Here is a 21,306-nt window from a genome sequence, read left to right as displayed (position 1 = left end):
CGTGAAAGTCAACGAGTCTGATCACACCAGCATCAGACAGGTAGGCTACACTTGCGTACTCTATACAGTCTGGCTGTAAAAAATATTAGTTAACAAAGCAAAAATTAGGCGATGGTAGCAAACGGTCAATGAAGCAATGTCTGGGCGAGGTAGGACAACGGTGTTAACATAACGATTAGAGGTGATTAAGTAGGTCTTTTTAAAACTATTATAAGGCAATTTACGGATATGTGGTGGTGATGCACTCCAGATGATAGGTCCTCAGTTATAGTCGATAGATCTCTTAGTTAGGTTGCTATTGGGTGGGGGTAAGTAGATATTTCTCTTTGACGAGTATCTCTTGTAATGGGAGTGGACATTTTTAGCAGGCGTGAAAAAGTCATCAAACACCGGAGGCAGACCATTGGAAAAATATTTGTGTATAAATTTTGATACTTCGAAGCGATATAGTTCGTCAACTCGCCTAGTGTTAATGACCATATTAGTAAAAAACACCATGAATCACACAAAAAAAACTATAATCCACGCCATGACTGATCACTAGTGTTGATTACAGCTGGGGCCCAACCTCAGTTATTCGTTTACCGTTTATTTATGAACCTCTCACTCATATTAAGAATTTTTTTCATTGTTATACACCAGTGAACGGATTATATCTTCTCATCCGCAGTTAATTAAGCCGGGAACAAAGAGATAGTGTTACAACTACCAGCGACCCTTCTAGAAAAGTCTACTTACAAATACGAGGTGGCCTTTTATACACAAAAAGTTTAAAAACCGAAGAGTTATAAATATTTTTGGCAAAGAGCTTCTTGGAGGCACATAACTTCAATATGCAATTAAATAGTATATTCAATTTTATATTTTAGACAAAGTAAATTAGAAAAACACATGGTACTCTCGGAACGCCCGACACCAGCGTTGTCAACTAACGGAAGAACAAAAGAGCGAAATAATTACGAGCGGAAACGATGCAGGGTGGACCGGAGATATGTGATGGCTACATATAACACAGTAGTTTTGAATCGCTAAGCGGCATTGGAAAAATTTACGATAAAGATGCGACATGCAGAACAGTCAGATCATATCTGTATTATGACAATAATATAGTGCTAATAAATTAGAACATAAAGAAAGGGCCACAAGAATAATGGAGTAAAAAGGCCTATTTCACAGTAGCCAAGCTGTATGTATATCGTCTCTAGCTGACTTTCATGTGTCCCTTGCAGTGTCGGGATCAAGTCACCACCTCCGAGTCAGGAGTCATTATGGTTCACTGCAAATTTTGAGTCGAGTCAAAAGTCAAGTCAATCGATATTCGAACTGACTTACGAGTCAAGTCATGTTTAATTTCTAAATTACGGGGCAAGACTCAAAGTTAATGCATTCTACTAGCTGTTTCAAACACAGATTGAGTGGCAATTCATTCTGAATCGAGGAACGGATGATATAGACGAGGTAAATATATGCAAAAAGGCGCTATGTCGCTACGCATAGGACTGCTAAATCACGCAGATAATTGTATAACGTCAATCTATGGTTATCGGTAAAATTAGAGGATAGCATACGAAACGTCAAAGTTGAAGCAAATTAATATGATGCAATACAATATCAAATTTAAATTTAAATCATTCACGAGAGTTGTTCAAGGCAAGCACCGTGAGCATGAGCACTGAGCAGTATATGGAACACAGATATTATAGATTACTTTGCTTCCAGTTTACCACAACGTGGGCTGTAACCCGTGATCAGTTCGTTTGCGATCGATTTATTTGTTTTCTAACAATAATGTATGCTTAGTTAGACGCACAATATTGAATGTAACAATTGAAACATGATAAAGATACAGAGAATTAGTCGACACCAATTACTTGATGACTTGAAATTGACTCGTAAATGTTCCTCCGAGTCACGAGTCAATCCACATTTTTGAAATGCCGGGTCGAGTCAAGTCAAATCATACGAAAAAGTTGACTCGAGTCAAGTCATGACTGGAGTCATCCCAACACTGGTCCTTTGTGCCTCGGAATCCCTGAAGTCCTCCACTTTATTACTTGGCGTCGATGGTGAGTAAAGTTTTAGCACCACGTACAAGAGAGCGCCTGCAATAAAAATGATCGCGCTGATTTCAAAATACACATTAAATTTGTGATTTTGGATTTGAATAATGTTGCAAAATTTGACAGAATGCCGGATGCGTGTTCAACCAGCGTACATGTAGCATACACTACTCAGTTGAATAAGTATTAAGAGTCTTCAAAATGTTTTGTGATTTTTATCATGCTTCTTTTGCTGAATATTATTGAAAATCAAACAAGTTCAACGTTTTTCTTTTGAATTGTCCCCGGCTGTCTTGATGACTGATGCAAAATTCAAAAATGATTCCCGTTCAGGTAATGCTAGCGTTTTAAAAAGCTAGGCGCGAAGACCAAAGTAAACGTCAGACATCACACAGAATCGTATTTGAGGGAGTTGGTGAATTCTAGGAAACACCAAATGATGTTTATTACCTGGATCTGTTCAGTGTTACCTTATCGTGATAACGAGCATATAGCGCATATTCTAATGGATTGGTGGTGTCAAGGCATTCTCTCAGCTTACCATAGGGGTGTTCAAAAATGATTTTTTTCTCAAATCGTATTGGCTACTTGATCAACTTATTAGGTTACCTAATTTAAGCCTACACATCAAATTTGGTTCAATTTCAGCCAGTATCCGCATTGTTGCTGGAGAAGAAAGTTTCTATTTATTATATAAAAATGAATAATAAAAAACTGAAAATTTTCTGTTCACCCCATGAAAGTGCCAGGTTGTCTACAGAAACGATGTGCACCAAATTTGGTTCGATTCCGACCAGTGGAAGCGGAGTTATTGCCGTTGAAAAATTTAAATTATCAATAAAATAGTATTTATACGGTGACCAATTCTTTAGTTATTTATTATAGTGCTGCCCACAGTTAATACTATTTTATTCAAATCCAAATTTTTCGACGGCAATAACTCCGCTTCCACTGGTTTGTCTTGAACCAAATTTGGGGAACATTGTTTCTACAGACAACCAAACACTTTCATGGGGTGAACAGAAGATTTTCAAATTTTTTATTTAATAAATTTTATATAATAAATAGAAACTTCCTTCTGCTGTAGCAATGCGGCAACTGGCTGGAATTGAACCAAATTTAGTGTGTAGGCTTAAATTAGGTAACCTAACAATGTTATCAAGTAGCCAGTACGATTTTTTTTAAGTCATTTTTGAACATGCTTGGATTACAATATGATTTGTGATGTCCGTGTGGACGTTTATTCGTGGCATGTAATCAGGCCCGATTCGTAGTCGAACTGTGACTGCTGCAGTGGTAAGTCGTGTGCAGTGGCGTACGCAGAAAAGGTTGGTTTCGAAATCGAATCCCCGTACTTCTGACATGCCAATTCTATTTCCAATATATATAAGCTGATTTGCAATTAAGCAATTTACATGGAGCTTTATAGTTTCGACAACACAATGATGACACTTTCCAAGGTGAAGACTTCTCACTGGTATCTGGAATCGAACAGCAAAAGTCACACTGAATTGTGAGAATTCTAGTTTTGGTCTCTCGTCGTTAATCCGTTTCTATAAACTACCGATATCATGCAGCTGACAATGCTAGGTTGAAATGCAAATGAATTTGTCAAAGGTCAATAACAATCCAGCGAAATTATGTTGGTTCTGAAGATAGTTGTTAGCTACCATTTCTTGTTACAGCTCAGTAGAGACAAAAGATGCATGGTTACCAGAATAGCCATGTAGGCTAACTGACGTAGGCTAAATAACCGTACGGTTTAGGCTACTTACTGAGAATCACTACAGCGCCTCCAACTGATACACCGATGATAATAGCAGTTGTTTTGTCGTCTGGCGGCTGATCATTGACCACCAAATTTGTCGGTGTCTGAGTTGATTCGGTCACTGCAAAATGCATCATACATAAGTATCAAAATTTCCACATATCTTTCAACTTGTGTGGTCTTCATATGATACTATATATCGTCTACCTCTCGAGTTCTGTCCATGTCCGTGGGGCGTATGCTCAGGATGTTGCGAAGAATTTTTTTGGACGAATTGGAGCTATTAATGTGATGATGTTATGTTATTTATTGGAGGATAAAATATGATGATGATGTCACAGCTTGACAGCTATCAAATTTCCAGTGAACGTGAACGCCAGTTCGATTGGAACAAAGCATTATCTTGGTAATGTTCATGGTCGTAAATGTTTGGTCCGAGTTTGTCGTGTCGGAACACTATTTGTCTTGTCAAATCCGAATTCTGTGGGGTAGAACTACAATTTTAGATACTGTAATTATAGCACAGCGACACCTAGCAGCTGTGATAATTTTATGTGGAGGGGGTCTTGCGCAGCCAATTCTTGTACCATCAATGCAATCACGAAAGAATCCCCTTGGGAAGATATAGGAAAACTGTAATTTTACCCGGATCTGAACTTCTCGCGATCACGACAGTCACAGAGGCGATGTTTGACACTCCCGAAGAATGGCCAACCTCGTCAAACGCTGTTATGGCCAAGAATATTCTGTGAGAAGAAAAGACTCGGTACTAATTGACACAGTTCCGAATTATATTTTACCTGAATATATTTCTATACATCTATGACAGAACCACTCGACTAGTTTTAGCGTTACAACTCTAATGAAATAATTTACGGTCTTACGAATATACAACGGTGTACCTATAAACAAAACCGGTAAAGTGATATTAGCCACAAGCGAAATCTATTTGTTGTTGTGTTAGTCACAGCTGATGCTGAGTCGACATTATTTGTTCTTCGCAAGCTCTTTAAGACTTGGTTCTATAGTAATAAGAGCGAGTCGAAGGCAGTGCTGAATGTTTCACTGGTCAGTGGTCAGAGAGATGCGAAACATATTCTGCGATCATGTTCGAAAATCTAGTAGCCCTCATCTATGAGTTCAAATCAATCACACGACAATTGCTTACTGGGTGTCATTTCCCCCATGTGTGAAATTTCGATCACAAAGATTTCTCCACTGAGTGCTTCCTGGGGAGACGAAAGGTTGCCGGTCACGACATCTTGCTGATTTACCGCAGTTCCAGAATCGAAGTCATTCAGGAGAAGTGACGAAGAATCATTCGTATAACGTATTGCGTAGTACGATGCTGAAGATAACAGACGCTCATGTAAGTAAAGCGAATCTCAGATCAACAACGAAGATATTGAATTTAGGCTGCCGATTAGTAATTAGTGTATGTCTGCGTGCCCTACTATGTCCGACTGTTCCAGATGAAAATAATGAACGCATATTTTCAAACTAGCAATATATCTACGTATAGGAGTGCAGTATGTTAATTACAGCCTGACCGCTCTGTTCACCGATTATATATTCCGGCAATTTTCGTGAAATCGCCGCATTGTGGCAGGGAGTCCGAGAAATATAGTTTGCTCCTAATGACTTGGAATATCGATCTAATCATATGGTGTACGGGTGTCTGATGTATCTTATCTAGTAATATTTCATGTTCAAGCATAGCAATGGCTTTGAAGCTGTTCAAGCATAGCAATGGCTTTGAAGCTGTTCAAATCAATCTGCAAAGTTTTGGAAATGCGCTATAAGCTGTATCAAATATCGGCTGAATATATTGGGGTTATCAACGGAGATGCTAGTTATTTGTATAATCGGCATCGGCTCAAATATCCTATATCACTCGGGCTCCAAGTTCAGTTATCATTATTCTTTACGCATGTATGTGTATCAAGCAGCTTGCTTTATAATCCATCGTTGATACTCACTGGTCCCCACATCCAAATCGTCACCGGGGGCGGAAAAATAAACTTGAATGAATGACGAATTCTGAGCGACGGAAGCGTTGATTTGAGTCGCTGACAGCTCCGTTATTGGATTCGGTCCGAACACGTCCATACCAGATGTTATAGTTGGTCTGGGTAAAAAGGTACAGTTTGAATGAGATATATAATATAAAAACTTGTCGCCATGAAAATTTCACTCATAGCCGTTACGGAAACATAACTCAAGCCTAATGTCTACTTCACGCCAATACTATAAAACGTAATATATTTGGTAAACAGATTATATCACTACAGAAAAGAACGGAAATATCACAAAACAACCACCTCAGTAAGTGCAAGACCTCCGAGCATACTTCAGTACTCTAAAAAGGTGGACCTAATGTTGAATTACTCAAGTAGTTTTCTTCTACTTGTAGTACTTTCGTAAGTAAACCAAATTTCCGCTACTTTCTCTTCTACTTCGTGATATTCCGTGGTATACTTACTTACATTTCGCAATTTATTATTTGTCAAGTAGTAGTATCATATTCGCCAATTAGAGCGAGAGAAAGACAAAGACGAGGTAACAACATGAATTTGATTTCCATAAAAGTAAAGTCGAGACCAGAATTTGTCGTGCTCCACGTGAAACAGAAATAGATTGAAAAAATATGTTCTCAAGAATCTGTCGATATAATTTAGTGCAGCGGTTCTCAACGTTTTTGATCTTCGCGGACCCCTATCGGACCGTCACGGAACCCGCGTACCCCCACGAAATTTTAGTTCAATTTAGCTCAATTATCGTGCAATCGTCATCTGTTTTGTGCAAGTGATAACTGTAGAAATTGGGTTGACTTTTATTATTTCAAAACGAATTCTGCAACTGCATTTCTTGAAATACGTGGCCGTGTCTTGAAAGTCCGCGCTTTCCATTTGATATGAACGAGTGCCTGAAATCCATTTCCACAAATATAGGTGGTGGCGAGTGTATTAAAGCGCGTGACGCTTCCGACGACGCGTTTGGGTATGATCGCAACAAATATCACACCAAAATAGACAAATATTTTTTTGTTAATGAACTAAACACATAACGTCAACCCTGGTCATTTTTCTCTAGCAGTTTATGTTTATGGAAAGTTATTAAGAAAGTTATTATGGAAAAAATGGTTGTGTATAGCACAGCGGAAAATGGATCTTTTGTAAACATTTCGAAGTCACCGTGATTGACCATACTCATCCTACTTTTTCTCTCCACAATCGCCAACAAAACATCTCGAAACAGCAAAATTCTTGTATTAGTAGGCTATTGGCAATTTAGCGATTAAAATGAGTATGCACGGTAGGATACTTCATCTCAGACGGCCATACCGTTGAGGTGAGGTCTGGAGTTTTACTAGTTGTGAGAAGCGAAACTGCCTCGTGATTTTCTAAATTAAAAAAATACAAATAAGGTTATCAACTAAGAGGCTTCGCGGACCCATGGTTGAGAACAACTGATTTAGTTGGTTGCGTGGTTGCGCATTGTCTGTCTTATGACATTTTTCATCATACTAAATACGGCTCAGCAAAACGTTTTGAACTACCGTATCGTAATCTAGCATTTAACTATGTCATAGCTTAATCTAGCATCAAATGGCCTGTCCTAATTAGGTGAAAGTGGTCCCTAACTTTTCAGCGTCAAAACCTGTCTAAGCAGACCGCGGTAAAACTTTCTGGACGATCAACATGAGATATAGTTAGCTCTTTTCGATAATTGTATTTGTATTTCTTTTCATACATGCCATCATTATTTTGACTTTTCTAATAACCTTGAGTTCTTTTGTGTTGAGCACATACATGTTATGTTGAAGTTTAAAACTATGAGCAGTATTGGCTCAATTTCTCGGCAGTAAAATTCAATGTAAATGGGATTTTCACGATCGACGTTATTTTTAATTACCGCGGACACCAATCACGCAAGGTGTCTTGGAGTATTCGATACAGCTTTTCCTATAAAACGAGAGGGTTCCGTCACATACATTTGCTGGAACGAGGCGCTGGGTAAACAGAAGAACTGCTGTTCTATAGCAAAATCATCCTTTGCATCGCATGCTGCGCCCGAAATCGTTTGCTGTTGAAGGTTGATTCATCCTGGGATGTAGCACCGCTACATCAGATCTCTGCACCTTCCGCATAGCTATGTTTCCGGATTTTTACAGTCCACGAGAGCATGTTTATGACTCCATTTCTGAACTACTTACTAACTAGAGTAGATTTAAAGCTAGACGATCCCACTTCTAGTTGAAGCAGTTTTAGGTTGCTCTTGAAACAACTACTTCTACTCGTACTTGAGCATAATTCCGTGTCGCTACTTCTACTTCTACGTGAGCACCTTCATTGACTACTGTGTCGACCTCTGACACGCTGATATAATGCATACCCGGTGTACGAAAATGAGCCTCCAGATGTAACCCTGTTGAATTCATCCCCAGTTCCATTCGATGCAGTGTTTGTTACGCCAACATTTGGAATATTCGAGAGTCCATTTGGATTTGGAATGAAAGTCCCATTGGGATAGAGTGTCCCTGGATTAAATGCAGCAGGTGATCCAGCTGAATGACCCGTGATCGAAAGACTTCCTGATACCAAGATCTGAAATAGAGGGATGGCAAGGATTAACAAAAGGTGTCATTTACTAATTGAGATCATTGAGTAACTTACGCGTACGGAGTATCTCCCTTGAGACGAATATTGGTAAAAGTATCTTGAATAGATGCCATCATCTGTCCGAATATCTGCCCCTGTGAATAAGGAATGTTCGATTGCACGATCGCCGGTGTAAATACGTTGATATCTTCATCTTCACCAGAGATAGCCCGTGGGCCACATGTGCTCACGAGACTGTTTAGGGGGCACTCACGGTATTTTTCAAAATAGCTTTATTGTAAAAATAATGAATTGCCCACGTAATGTATGTGAACTTGCTAGGACAAATAAAATTTTGATGAAACTGACCTCGAAATATAGGATGTTGATGACTAAATAACAATATATTCGAAAGATTGACTTAGCTAGGGCGGTAAAAGGAGCAAAGCTCCCCACACTTTAGTTAATCATTATGAATTGACATAAAGTAGAGTGTTTCGCCACCTATTGAATGATGTGGTTTTTGTTCGCGCCTTCCGCTATTTTCAGGCAAAAGATTTCTTGCTTTTCGTAACTCGACCGAAAAGTTAAAAAAAAAACGTCTAACTTTCTACATAAATTCAAGCGTAAGAAATGTTGTATAGCATAATTCGAGGCCGCTGGGATGCCTCAAACATAAATTGTAGTCAAACATGCGAATCAGCGATTGAGCTCTCAGACAGAAGGATCGAAAGCGATTGAATATTGGCCCAAAATGATCAACACGTGCTGTAGCTACTCTTGATCTCAAATTTAGACATAACTAAGAATTACCGCACGATGGGCGCAGGCTACTACACATAAAATGGTAAGTGGACGGTGTGATTTGAGATGAACCAATACCGAATGTTGTGTTTCCATTTCTTCACAATTAATATACCGATCTATTAATATGAGGTATGGTAAAAAACCGATCGCTTTAGTCAATAGTGAAAAGGATATAGCCACGCGAACACCTTGTATATATATTAGCCGATGACAGTTTTCATTACCTGCTCCGTTATCAAGAAGTTGAAGATAGATTTCAGTATTAGATGATGTGTCAGTAATTACCGCAGTGACATTCGCTCCCAACACCGGATCAAATCCATTGCTCACCTAAACCAAGACGAACCTAATCATTTATTATTTCCATAACAAGGCGCTAGAATTGGGAATGAGGGATATCCACATAATAATATTATAGACGAAATTCATTGGTCGATTTGAAAAACAATTTTCCCGTGGTGCTGCTAGCAACCGATTCCAAATCGATTTTCATGAGAATATTACTCCCTATACCGGAGGATTTTGTCGAGATTACTAGATAATCCTGAGTATTGGCCGCTGGATCGCGGTCGTAAGCCAAGTAATCGAAACGCGGCCCTGAATAACAAAAAGGTTGGCAACCAAGGCTGTGGAGTCGGAAAATTTTACCACCGACTCCAACTCGACTCCGACTCCTTCAAATAGACAGTCGACGACTCCGACCCCATAGTCTTTGAACGAACCGACTCGGACTCTGGCTATTTTCTAAACTTAACTCCGACTTCGATTCCAACGCCGACTCCAACAGTACTACAAATTTACTTCGAAAATTAGATGTCACACTGACGGTTAAATGACTTTCATATAACCATTAAACCTATGCAAACATATTATTCACGATGGCATGTAAAATCGACTCATTGTTTTACAACTGATTCCGTCACTTACAAAACCAGACTATGTATTTACTCTTTCAACGTATCATGGTATAATTCAAAAAAATGCACCAATTTGTGACTGCATCAGAAATTTTGGGTTGATCGCGATTAAGTTGTCTACTCAATTGAATTGCAATTAGCAATACATGTCCAATTTTATCAATATCGTTACTAATAACAGTGTTTGTTGGAACATATAAATCTAATTTTATTTATTGTTAGTAATTTTAAGAGATTTTCGAAATCTGTTGTTTTCATATTAAAGAAGTTGCAATCGGAGTCGAAGTCAGGCGCCTATTCACAAGCTCCGACCCCGACTCCAACCAGTCTTATTTTCGCAAAAAATTGCAAAAAATGAGCGAAACTACGTCTCCACAGCCCTGTTGGCAAACCCTGCTCCAGCAGATTCCCATTGCTAGATACCACTAAAATTATGCCTAGTAATAATAATAGTTGTAATAATAATACCAATGTTGAATATACCTTGGCATAAATAAGAGCCGGTTCTGCAGTGGTGATGTTTGTTGCTGCGATGTACGATTCGACGGTTAGCACTGATACTGAGTCATTTCTTGGCCTTGACGTCACGGTGACTGTACCGTCCTCCGTCGCGGATGCAGTGCTGGTAACACTGTATGTCCATTGCCCGGTCTGATGAAAGTCGGTTTTAATTAATCTTAGAATATCTTTGACGTTATAAAATTTCTGTTCTCCAGCTACTTACGACTTATTTCAGGGGATCATTATACCACTACACATGGTACGATTCGAGTACCGCAGTTCATAATCACTCATGTTGAGCGTTAATGAAGCAAAAGTCCTTGCTCACACCAAACGACGATTGCTCTTATATATTCCAATACCGAAGCAAAAAAAACTGAAGCCATTTAGCTCCCGTATCGAGAGACCAGGTTATACATGGAATAACATGAAGTCACATGCGACAATTTGTTTCCGGCTACATGCGTATTCGAACTTAGCGACGTACGCAGTGTTGAACTAAATTTTAATGCAGTGTTGTTTCCATTATTCGGTGGAGCAAATTTAATGTGATTTCTCCCCCTCCCTGACTGTCACATGCTTTAAAATTGAAACGCCGACTCCCTGCCGACATAACGTGGAGGCACGATTCACAGCCGCGATACCAATGGCATCGACTTCAGATGTTCTGTCATGGTGTTAAAGGTCTATCTATGCTACTCGTCGCCATCCGACAGTGTAAGCCAGATGTGGCCAAGCAGCGGCCGTACGGTGTATACGCCCTCCGTGACTGTCACCCTAAATATACTCACTGTCGCAGTCCCAGGAATTGTAAATTTGCACGACCTTTGCGTGGCATCGCATTCGTGTATCGGTTGATCGGGACAAGCGTTGAGACTACTTGCAATATTCGAAAATTCGCATCCAGTAGGCGATGCAATGATAATATCCGGTTGGTTAGAAGTCCACGTGAATAAAAACAACGTGTGTTCGCCAATGGTGCTATCGATCTGAACTGAACCAGTCACTTGCGCCCCAAATCCAGTGAGTGAAATTGAAGCCGTGTGAATCTGCAAGAAACAGGTGGGTTATGCAAATTTTACTATATAGTGTGATGTATGGCCAAAACGTGACGATAAGACTCAAAATGCAAGAAGCGAACCTGGACAGTTTCATCGACATCATTTCCGTCTCCACTTTGTGAAAGCAGTAGAAAGTTCGACAGGATTTCGTTCGACTGCGTGCTGGATGAGGCCACGAACCAGCTACAGCCGCTTTCAATCGACAGGTCCGTCATGATCTGATTGGCTGAGGACGATGTCAAGTCCAGGAAGACAGTGCATAGTCGAGCCCCCTAAGTAAAGTTCGTGAGTGTTACGACACCACCACTTCGTTACACGTCACTAAAGTCACAAATCGTAAATTATAGTACGACCAAGGCTGACTTCAGAATTCCTACTCAAGTGTCGGAGGCTTATCTAGGCTCGTCCTTGCCATCTCATCTGTGTAAGCGTTGTCTTTAGCCTAGAAATGGGCCACGCTACAAGCCGGTAGCTACAGAATAAAAATCAAGAAAATTGACCTGGTGTAAATGACCAATGTAGTCGACAAACATCATGCATACCGGATATAACCAGTCATCATACGCCTTAAACTGATGGGTTGTGCTATATGTCGATTGTTCAGCGAGGCAGTGCAGTTGTCACATCCTCATTGTCTTCCCGCGTTAACCGGCGGGAAATGAACTTCCTTGGAAGTGGCATATTCCCAATTACAAATTACAAACATTGATATGTATGGGCTTGCAGCAGAACGTTATGTTACCGCCGATGAGTTTGAGAATCGAGCAGTAAAGGCAACCAAATGATATCAGTTAACGATATATACTCCGTCGTAAAAGTTGTGATCTCGGTTTGGAGAAGATGATTGAACCTTGCGTGACAGCCAGTAGGCCTACCACAATTGAGGTATGGTCAGCTTAGTTGAACCCTCGCGCGCGCTGCATATATTCCTTGGAAAGCCGCTTAATTGTAAAATGCGTGTCGTTTTATTGACGAATAAACAGTAGCTTCACACTTTTACGATTGTCTTAAATTGTTGGTTTTGCTCTAAGATGTAGCCTACTGGTACAATGTACAGGTTAATTGCTTGGACTTTCGAAAAATATCATATCGATATCATGTAGCTTGATGACTGAAGAGGGTTTCCGACCCCTGTATAGCTATTAAGCTACGGTACTGCATATTGAAATGCATATTGAAATTTTGGGAATCTGAAAAGAGTTCACTTTTTAAAAATTTTAAGACTTACAATATAGGAGAAATATCCGGAAAAATTGGTAAATTTACTCCGAGTTTGTAGTTGGTTGACTAAAAAATCAATATCCGCCGGGCCGTTACTTAAATGCTGATTTCCTGTATCTCAGTCTCAGTTACATGCATTTAACCTAGGGTTACCATACGTCCTCTTTTAAGAGGATTTGTCCTCTTTTTTGACTTTTTTGAAAGTGTCCTCGGAGGACGCCCTTTTGTCCTCTTTTTTGAAAATTTAGGTCACATTTAGAGCAAAATGCGAGTAATATGCCGTAAATTAGCACAGAAGTGACGCTACGGCGGGTATTTCGGAGTGAAAACGGTGATTTGAGCTCTGAGCGAAAAGTTGACCTTTTTTTTTAGTCATCCACCTAGCAATGTGGAGTGAAAAACGGTATTTTGAGCTCCGAGCGGTAAGTTGACCTTTTTTTTAGTCAACCGGTCACAAAGTGGGAAAAATTCACCGATTTTTGAGAACTCTTCTTCGGTTTTGCAAGTCTCAAATTTCTGAAAAAGTGTCCTCTTTTTAGATTTCCAAAATATGGTAAGCCTAATTTAACCACAATTTTGAAAACCGAGGACAAATTCTCAGAAAGAGGACATTTAGGCATCATCCGAGGACACTTTAACAAAAAAGTAAAAAAATGAACCCTAGGCATAACATCAATCGAGGAATCCCTTAGCGAACCTCGATGTCGTCAAGACGTCTCGAATCTTCAATTGCGACGAAGTATTCGGTTCAAATCATTCTATCGCTATTTGGGAATAATGGGGCTAATATGGCTTTTTTTTACCGAAAAAGCTTTCCCACTCCTGTCCTGATGATACCCTAAGTTAGTCCAGTGTTTCTGTAATCTCGGTACCGATACAATTATATTGTCAACGCGCTGTAGATTTTCAAACCTCCTATTGTGATGAATGCTTGATTTCATGTATAGTCACAATGAATGTGCGTGTTTCTTACGTCTTTACGTCTGTACTAAGGTATGTATGAACATATAGTTTGCGAATTTGATATCTAGTTCCGTACAAGTCAAAACTCACAGATGCAGTGACATTATCGTACACATCTTCTACCCATGGTGAGCGATTTTCCTCTCCGTCGGTTAGAACGATAATCTGTCCGCCACCAGCATATTCCTGATTCGGGCCTTTCAATACCTTACGAAAACAAGCATCGTTATTGAAGATGATACGAAATACCGGATAATTGGAACTGATTATAAGGCAATGTAAATTTGAGTGCGGATCAGAGTCGATGATATTATAGACACATCTGAGACATATCAACTTACGCGTACAGCCTACCGGGGTACAGTTGTACAGTGTACACGTCTCACTGAGACACTTTACCGTTTAACATCATTTCTAGAACTCTCACCTCCAAACCCTCTTGTATACCTTGTCCGATAGCTGTAGTGTATAGCTGTCTGGTGCCGTAGAGTCGATGATACCGCGAAGTTCATTTCTAACGTTGTCGTCCAAAGTGCGTAATTCACTCAAGCGCTTGGCAGCGGTCGTAAAGGAGACAAGGCCGACCTGTGATGCGTCAGAGGCAAAGTCGGTGACGAATAGTCCCGCTGCACGTTGCATGACAGTGATCCGGTCCTTGAGAATTTGCAAGAATCGTGAATACAAACTCGAACAACTGTGTATTACTAGTTGCCTAACAATACCAATCTTTAAAAGTAGAGGCAAGGTATTCCAATCTATTTTGTTGTGAAATACTTGTTTCAAAATGTTATAGTTCGAAACGAGCTAAGCTTGGTATAGAGACATTTGCTATTCTCATCCTTAAGAGTACGAACTAAGATTTGATATGAACTGAACTTGACATTGAGATATTTTCTTCCCGAATCTAGTAAATATGATTTTGAATTAATCTGGGAAGAATGTGTAGTAGAGACGGTGCGAGCCTCTCAAGGGTTCAGGTTCGTGCGATCGCGAACCTTTTTGAAAGGTTCTGTGTGAACGCGAACCTGAACCTTATGACGTCAAGTGACGTCATAATTGTTAATTCCAACCCTACATTTCAGGGACGTGATACCTTAATGTAGCCTACTGGAGCAGTCGAATGTTATAATTAGGGCAAGTTTTTTGTTGCAGTTAAATCCGTGGAAAGTTGCATTTATTTTTCACAAAAGTTGCAGTAAAAAGTTGCATTTATTTTTTCACTAAAGTTTCACTAAAAGACCACATTTTGGTCGGTACACTGAAAAAAAAGTTTAACTTCGCAGTTCCACTCCCGAAATACAGTTTTCCATCAACATTCTCCATTGGTTGACTAAGAAAAAAGGTCAACTTTCCGGCTCATCTCGCGAAATACCCGATAGAGCGTTACTTCAGTGCTGATTTACGGTATTTCAGTCGAATTTGGCCGTGTATTTTACAAAATTCTCAAAAAACAATGACATAATCAAGCGATCTATTTACATATACTACCAAATATTTCCAATCAAAAGTTGATGCATGAAAAATCGAAAAAACATTCATGAAGAATCGAAAAAGTTGCAAAAAGTTGCATGAAAAAAATGGACAAAAGTTGCACTATAAGGTTCCTTCAAACAGCTTAAAACAGCATTCTACATAACTTCCGAGTATTTAGGAAGCTGCAGGAAGCTGTAAAAAAAGTTGAAAAATTGCAAAAACTTGCCATAGTTATAATATAATCCATATCTTCCGTCGCTTTGCCAACAATTTTGACGAGGAATTGCAATGGAATTTAAGCTTACGCCTCAATGATCTAGGCCCGACTGGACTATTCATTTTGAGTCTCACTTTTGCTACATTGATATTGACCAGAGTATAAAACGGTTTTCTATACTTGCTACCGCTATTACCTAATAAACGTGTTATACAGTAGCCAACACGCCGATCGCATGGATTTGGTTTTTAGGATACAATGAACATATCAAATCAAGATGGATCCCGGACGTCTGCTAGATTTTCTACATTGGACAACGAGGTTTTCTTTATATCAGTGTAACTGATTGTTTGAGTACGCATCATTCGCTGACTTCTCACATGCAGTGTATTTCATACTTATGCTGTGTGATTGCGGGTCAAGCTCACATCAGGGAGTCGCCAAATATTCACAAATGGAAAGCTGAATATTTCGAGCTAACTGTTGTAACAACGCAAATAGGAATCTTGAGATCGGCAAGGAATATAGGCTACTTGTTTAGTGTTGATTTTTTATGCTGCCAGTGCCATGCATAGAGTGGCCCGCAGTTTAAATGCAAAGAATTTCAACCAAAGATGTTATAATGACCTGAGAAATTGTAATAGATGAAAAAGGTTCACGGTGCAGACCCTACCAAGGTTCGTTTGTGAACGTGAACCTCTAAATTTCTGAGGTTAACACACCGAACGCGAACGTGAACCTCGCGTTCACACTATTTCCCTAGTGTGTAGCTATAATTTTAATACTCTTATGTGATTAGGAAACGCTTTTTCGTGAATATGTTAATTCTGTCGGTGCTAGTCCATTATTTTAAATATTGGAATTCAAAAGACCGTCGGAGATGTTGTGATAGTTCCAGCATAACAAACACAGAAGAAGGGGTGTTGTAGGCCGTCTACTTCAATTAGACCAGAGCATATAATAATTCGTACTAACATTTGTCGCCATGCTTCCTGAGACATCCATCACCAACACAAATCTCGTCGGCAGAGTTTGAACCACAGATATCGTGGGAGTCGTATCAATGATGCTTTCATTCGGAGGGTTGTTGTCGTCTCTGAAGTCTGCCGATTCCAAAATCACGTCCCACGTACTGCGTTGATTACACAGTCGATTTTGTTCGTTCGGTGCAAGTTGGTTATGAAGATTTATGGGGTCAGAGTCATTACTATGGCAGAAGGATACAATCTAGAGGAAGCACAAGTGCTGGTGTTAGGAACACCAAACAAGTGAGACACAGGGGACGTACATTTTGAACGAACTGATAGGACATAATGGATGATGAAGGTCCATCCCCAATTTGCGTGGTGTGCGGAGTGAATACGCAACCGGCCTCTGGCAACAGAGTCGCTGAGTCGATTTCGCACGTCGTGTAATTTCCTGTCTCGTAGTCCACGAGAATGTTTTCACCAGCGATGGTCGCTGGACATCTACGAAAATGTATAGTTGATCAATCAGATCTTGCTACCTGCTAGCATAAAAGTGGGCTATGTGATATTTCAGCATGAGACAAATTGATCAACGATAGTTGTGCAGAGGTGGTCGACGTAGTCTTGGTTGGAAATGAAGTAAATTCCAATCAAGTATAAGTATAGAAGTTACGATATCCAAGTAAATACAAAGTACCTTTTCTAGGCCTCTTTTTACCTTAAAAGCTAAAAGAAGTGGAAGGAGACATCGTCTAAAATCATAAGTAGGCTACTAGAGCAGTGGTCCCGAACTTGATTCGTGGACCCCATTTTGGACCGTCATGGACCTCGCGAACAAGTTTTAGTTCAAATTTAGCTCAATTATCGTGTAACCGTCATCAGCCTTGAGCAAATATTAACAATGGGCTAATGATAAACAACATCAATTCGTCTTATCATGATAATAACATCCTGCTATTATGTAGAAATTATGGAGCCAAAAATTCATTTCACAAGGATATGTGGAGGCACATGAAATAAATAACGTGTAATGCTCCCGATGACACCATTGGGTTTGATGGCAACATATGTGGGCCCTAAATTAATAAACGGATTCTTGAAGTTCTTCTGTAATAGAGAATATGTATATCACTGCAGAAAAGAGATTCCGTGGTGAGGTTTCAATCCCTTTAGTACAGATTACGATAAAAATTATTTAGAATCTCTATTTCAAACTAGTGTTCACTAATATACAGAGACTGACAACTTCAAGTCTGAAATGTTTTGCAACAGAGCGAATTTACAATGATTACCCTGCTATTTCAACTTGTTATTTTCTCCCGAAACCCCAACAAAACATCTCTACAGAGCAATATGCTTGTATCAGTAAGTCTACCCAAAGGTCATTTAAATAAGTTTGCACAGTACGATATTTCATCTCAGACGGACATTTTGTTGAAGTGAGTCCTGAAGTTTTAGCAGTCATGAGGCGTAACTATCTCATGTTTCAAATCTAGAGGTTTTGCGCACCCACTGAAAATGCTTCGCAAACCCCCGGTTGAGAATCACTGAAATAGAACAAGTAGTGCAAGTATAGTAAAAACCTATTTGGAGTTCTTCGAAAAGTTGAAATATTTAATTATTTATTGACTACATCTGCAGTTGAAAATGCGACTTCAGTATGCGACGCATGAGCCGGTGACTTTCTAACCCCCAAAACTAACCCAACTTAACAATAACTGTAACTCCGTCACACATCTTGGAGAATGTCATGCTCATGCTCATATGTCCACTGGCGGATTGCAACGTTATACAAAGATCGCTTAAATATCACGAGTTCACTGGATATCAGTCTTGAATCGCGGGTGATTTTCGTGCTGATTTGTTAATGGGGTAGGATCTTACCTCGTGCCAGTTGCTTTGTTGTTACCATCCAAATAAAACGCAGGATATCCGGCAGTTGGGCCTTCGTCGAACACCCCCCAACGCAAATGAGCCCACTCATGCACCATCACCTTACCTAAAACGGAAATGTCATTCTTAATGGCTCAACCTATGTGAATCATCACTGTTCCGTACGAGCTGCGCCGTTTTCGGACTAGACCTTACGAAAGATTAGTAATACTCTAGGAAAAGTTTGAGCGGTATTGAGGATAATATAGGTTGCCTTATAACTCCACAAATTACGTTTCGTGTAGTCGGATCTCGGACTATATGAATAAGCTACCAATTATGACGATGGGATGAAATTATTAGTCGACTTACCCCAAGCAGTATAAATCAATGAACAGATTGTTTTCATTCTAATTATCATGTTAGTGACGTATGAAGCAACTAATTAGTTATGGTTTACTTCGCTCTCCAGTATCAGCGATATATTCAGAGGATACAACGTAATCCGGCGTGACATGGATATATTGTCCCGGCTGCCCGCACGTTCCGTACTGCAGCGTATACGGAGAATACCCAAAAGAAGGATTCGGCTCAGCCACGATTATATCCGCCTGCAACATAAATCAAACAATAGTATCATCATGTAAGTAAACGTACAGGTACAAGCCGAGCGCGATCGAACCAGAGAATACGATTCTCCTTGAGTTGCTGCTGAATAAGTTCCATTCGTCCATGACTCCGGTACGAGGATTTTGACCGAGCGAAAAAATGCCCTGTGTCTCGTAGCTTCGAATAAGCTTCGCGAGGATGCGATAACCATTCCCTGTTGAAATTTAAATAGTGTTACAAATACAATATATAATGTGGCTGTGTGGAAGCATGGAAGGATGCATATTCTCAGCTTATCGAAGGGTACAAAAAGAACAAAACAATTCTTAATGTGCTAATAATCCTGTGTTCGCAATCAAAAGTCTGTACTTTTGGCACTTGACCTGAATCGCTTGAAACGAGAATAATGGCGGTGCAAATTCATTGCTACATACCTTCAAGGATTCTAGCAGTGCTGGGTCTTCGGGCACCGATGGATTGATAGCGATGATAACCTCGTCATATCCGTTGTTCAAGAGGGCAGCTCTACTAGAGCAGCATGCATTTCGACAAAACAAAACGCCGAGCAGGACAGTCAATACCACAGGCATCGGATTTCTCATGATCGCTAATGTTGTCCACGATTTTATGAAAGATTTCACTGTATATGTTATATATCTTATAAAGATAAACAATTTGTACGGAAATTGTGTTAATATGAACTTTGTGCCCGACTTTCTTGTAGCGGAGCAATTGTAACGTAATGCGCATCGAACTGATCATAAAATCCGACAGAAGTTAGCGGAAATCCATAAATTATCTCTGATGGTGAAACGAATATATTGATTTTCGAACCCTGAGTGGTGCGCAAACATGAAATATCTTCTTGTTAGCATATGAAAAATTCTAATCCTGGCAGGATGTGTTTCCTCTCTTTTGGTAACCCAAATTCTCATTGCGACCCAAGAAAGAGTGCAAGCGATTAGCCTAGCTCCAACCTTATCATAAACTGCTAATCCAACTTTCAGGTTTACTGTATATATGTGGTGAATCGTATATCGCCGATGTATATATATATCAATATAAATCCCGGAAGTAATACCCGCTGTCCTTTGGTAGTGAGAAGAAAACATCCATATTAATTACATCGAAATTTGCATTGTGCAATGAATCCATAAGTAATGAAAATCCCCAGTTGTAATACCCCGGAATATGCCTATTGTCAACGATGTTGTACAATGTACATCGTGTAACTTATACATAGATAGGTTCAACTCGGGTCGTCAATACGCTAAAAGTACCCTCCGAATTCTGTGAATAAGAACAAAAGATCGGTGTTAAACAATACCAATTACCTGTATTTGTTTTAACATCCAGACGGTATGATATCGTGTTTCACCCGAAAAGGGATAGGTATAATTGTATGCTGATTTCCCCCAGGTACTTTCGCAATGACTTCAAAAACAAATTATTCCGTATCAGTATTATGTTATGACGCTATATTAGGGTTACCATCCGTCCTCCTTTAGGAGGATTTGTCTTCCTTTTTCAGGAAATTGATAATGTCCTCCTAGGACGCCTAAAGGTCTCTCTTTTCTGACAATTCGTCCTCATTTACAGCTTTTACAGCTAGGGGAATGGACAGGGCCAACTGAGAATCGCCATAAATGCCGTGAAATAGGTAATACGGACGTTTTAGCGGGTCATTCGGGAGTCGGATGAAAGTAATGACCTTTGTTCTTAGTCAACACCAGAAAAGTAACGTATAACGTGAGTAATTCGGGAGTCGAGTCAAAGTAATGACCCTTTTTCAGTCAGCACAACAATATTCCAATTATTATTTAAAAATCAGCTGTTTTCAATTTAGGTGAACCAACTTGTATGATTAGATAAACGGATTAGGGTTACCACACGTTCTCCTTTGGGAGGATTTGTCCTCCTTTTTCAGGTTTTTGAATATGTTCTCCGAGGACGCCCAAATGTCGTCCTTTTTGAAATTTTGTCCTCGTTTATGAGAATTTTGTGAAGTTTCTTATTGTGTGGTGATTCGGTATGTCTCCACCTGGGCTGCAAGGTGATTCAAGTCAGGCTGATATGACGTCAAAGCAGTGCGGAGCATTTCCTTCAAGTGCTGCTGAGCATTTAGGAAATATTTCAGCTCGGTAATCTTATTACTCCGTAAATCTGTTTTCGTTGGGTAACTCAAGGCAAAGGTTTGCTGTAGGTTTGTAATTATCGAGCGAATCTTGACAGATTAAGCACAGTTGCTTACCTTCATTATCACCGAAG

At 39.7% G+C, this 21,306-nt stretch overlaps 1 protein-coding gene across 1 annotated transcript; it reads right to left on the bottom strand.

Annotated features, from left to right (window-relative positions):
• Positions 1-3,835: 3,835 nt before the first annotated feature.
• On the bottom strand, positions 3,836-19,934 carry LOC145446588 (calcium-activated chloride channel regulator 1-like). The gene is made up of 18 exons (XM_080324937.1): positions 19,473-19,934; positions 19,112-19,252; positions 18,890-19,040; positions 18,442-18,556; positions 16,878-17,058; positions 16,565-16,816; positions 14,327-14,553; positions 13,990-14,161; positions 11,796-11,987; positions 11,446-11,703; positions 10,637-10,804; positions 9,461-9,566; positions 8,505-8,584; positions 8,224-8,435; positions 5,808-5,956; positions 4,997-5,176; positions 4,474-4,574; positions 3,836-3,949 (listed from the first exon to the last, which is right to left on the bottom strand). Exons 1-17 carry the CDS (start codon positions 19,638-19,640, stop codon positions 4,558-4,560), a joined length of 2,769 nt encoding a protein of 922 aa, XP_080181063.1. The 5' UTR covers positions 19,641-19,934; the 3' UTR covers positions 3,836-3,949; positions 4,474-4,557.
• Between the last annotated feature and the right edge of the window lie 1,372 nt (positions 19,935-21,306).

This window comes from Botryllus schlosseri, chromosome 9, assembly GCF_051294905.1.
Source record: "Botryllus schlosseri isolate E-star chromosome 9, Bs_hap1, whole genome shotgun sequence".
Lineage (NCBI taxonomy): Eukaryota > Metazoa > Chordata > Ascidiacea > Stolidobranchia > Styelidae > Botryllus > Botryllus schlosseri.
The sequence above is the reverse complement of the archived record's forward strand: the minus strand, read 5'-3'. Positions and strand labels throughout refer to the sequence as shown.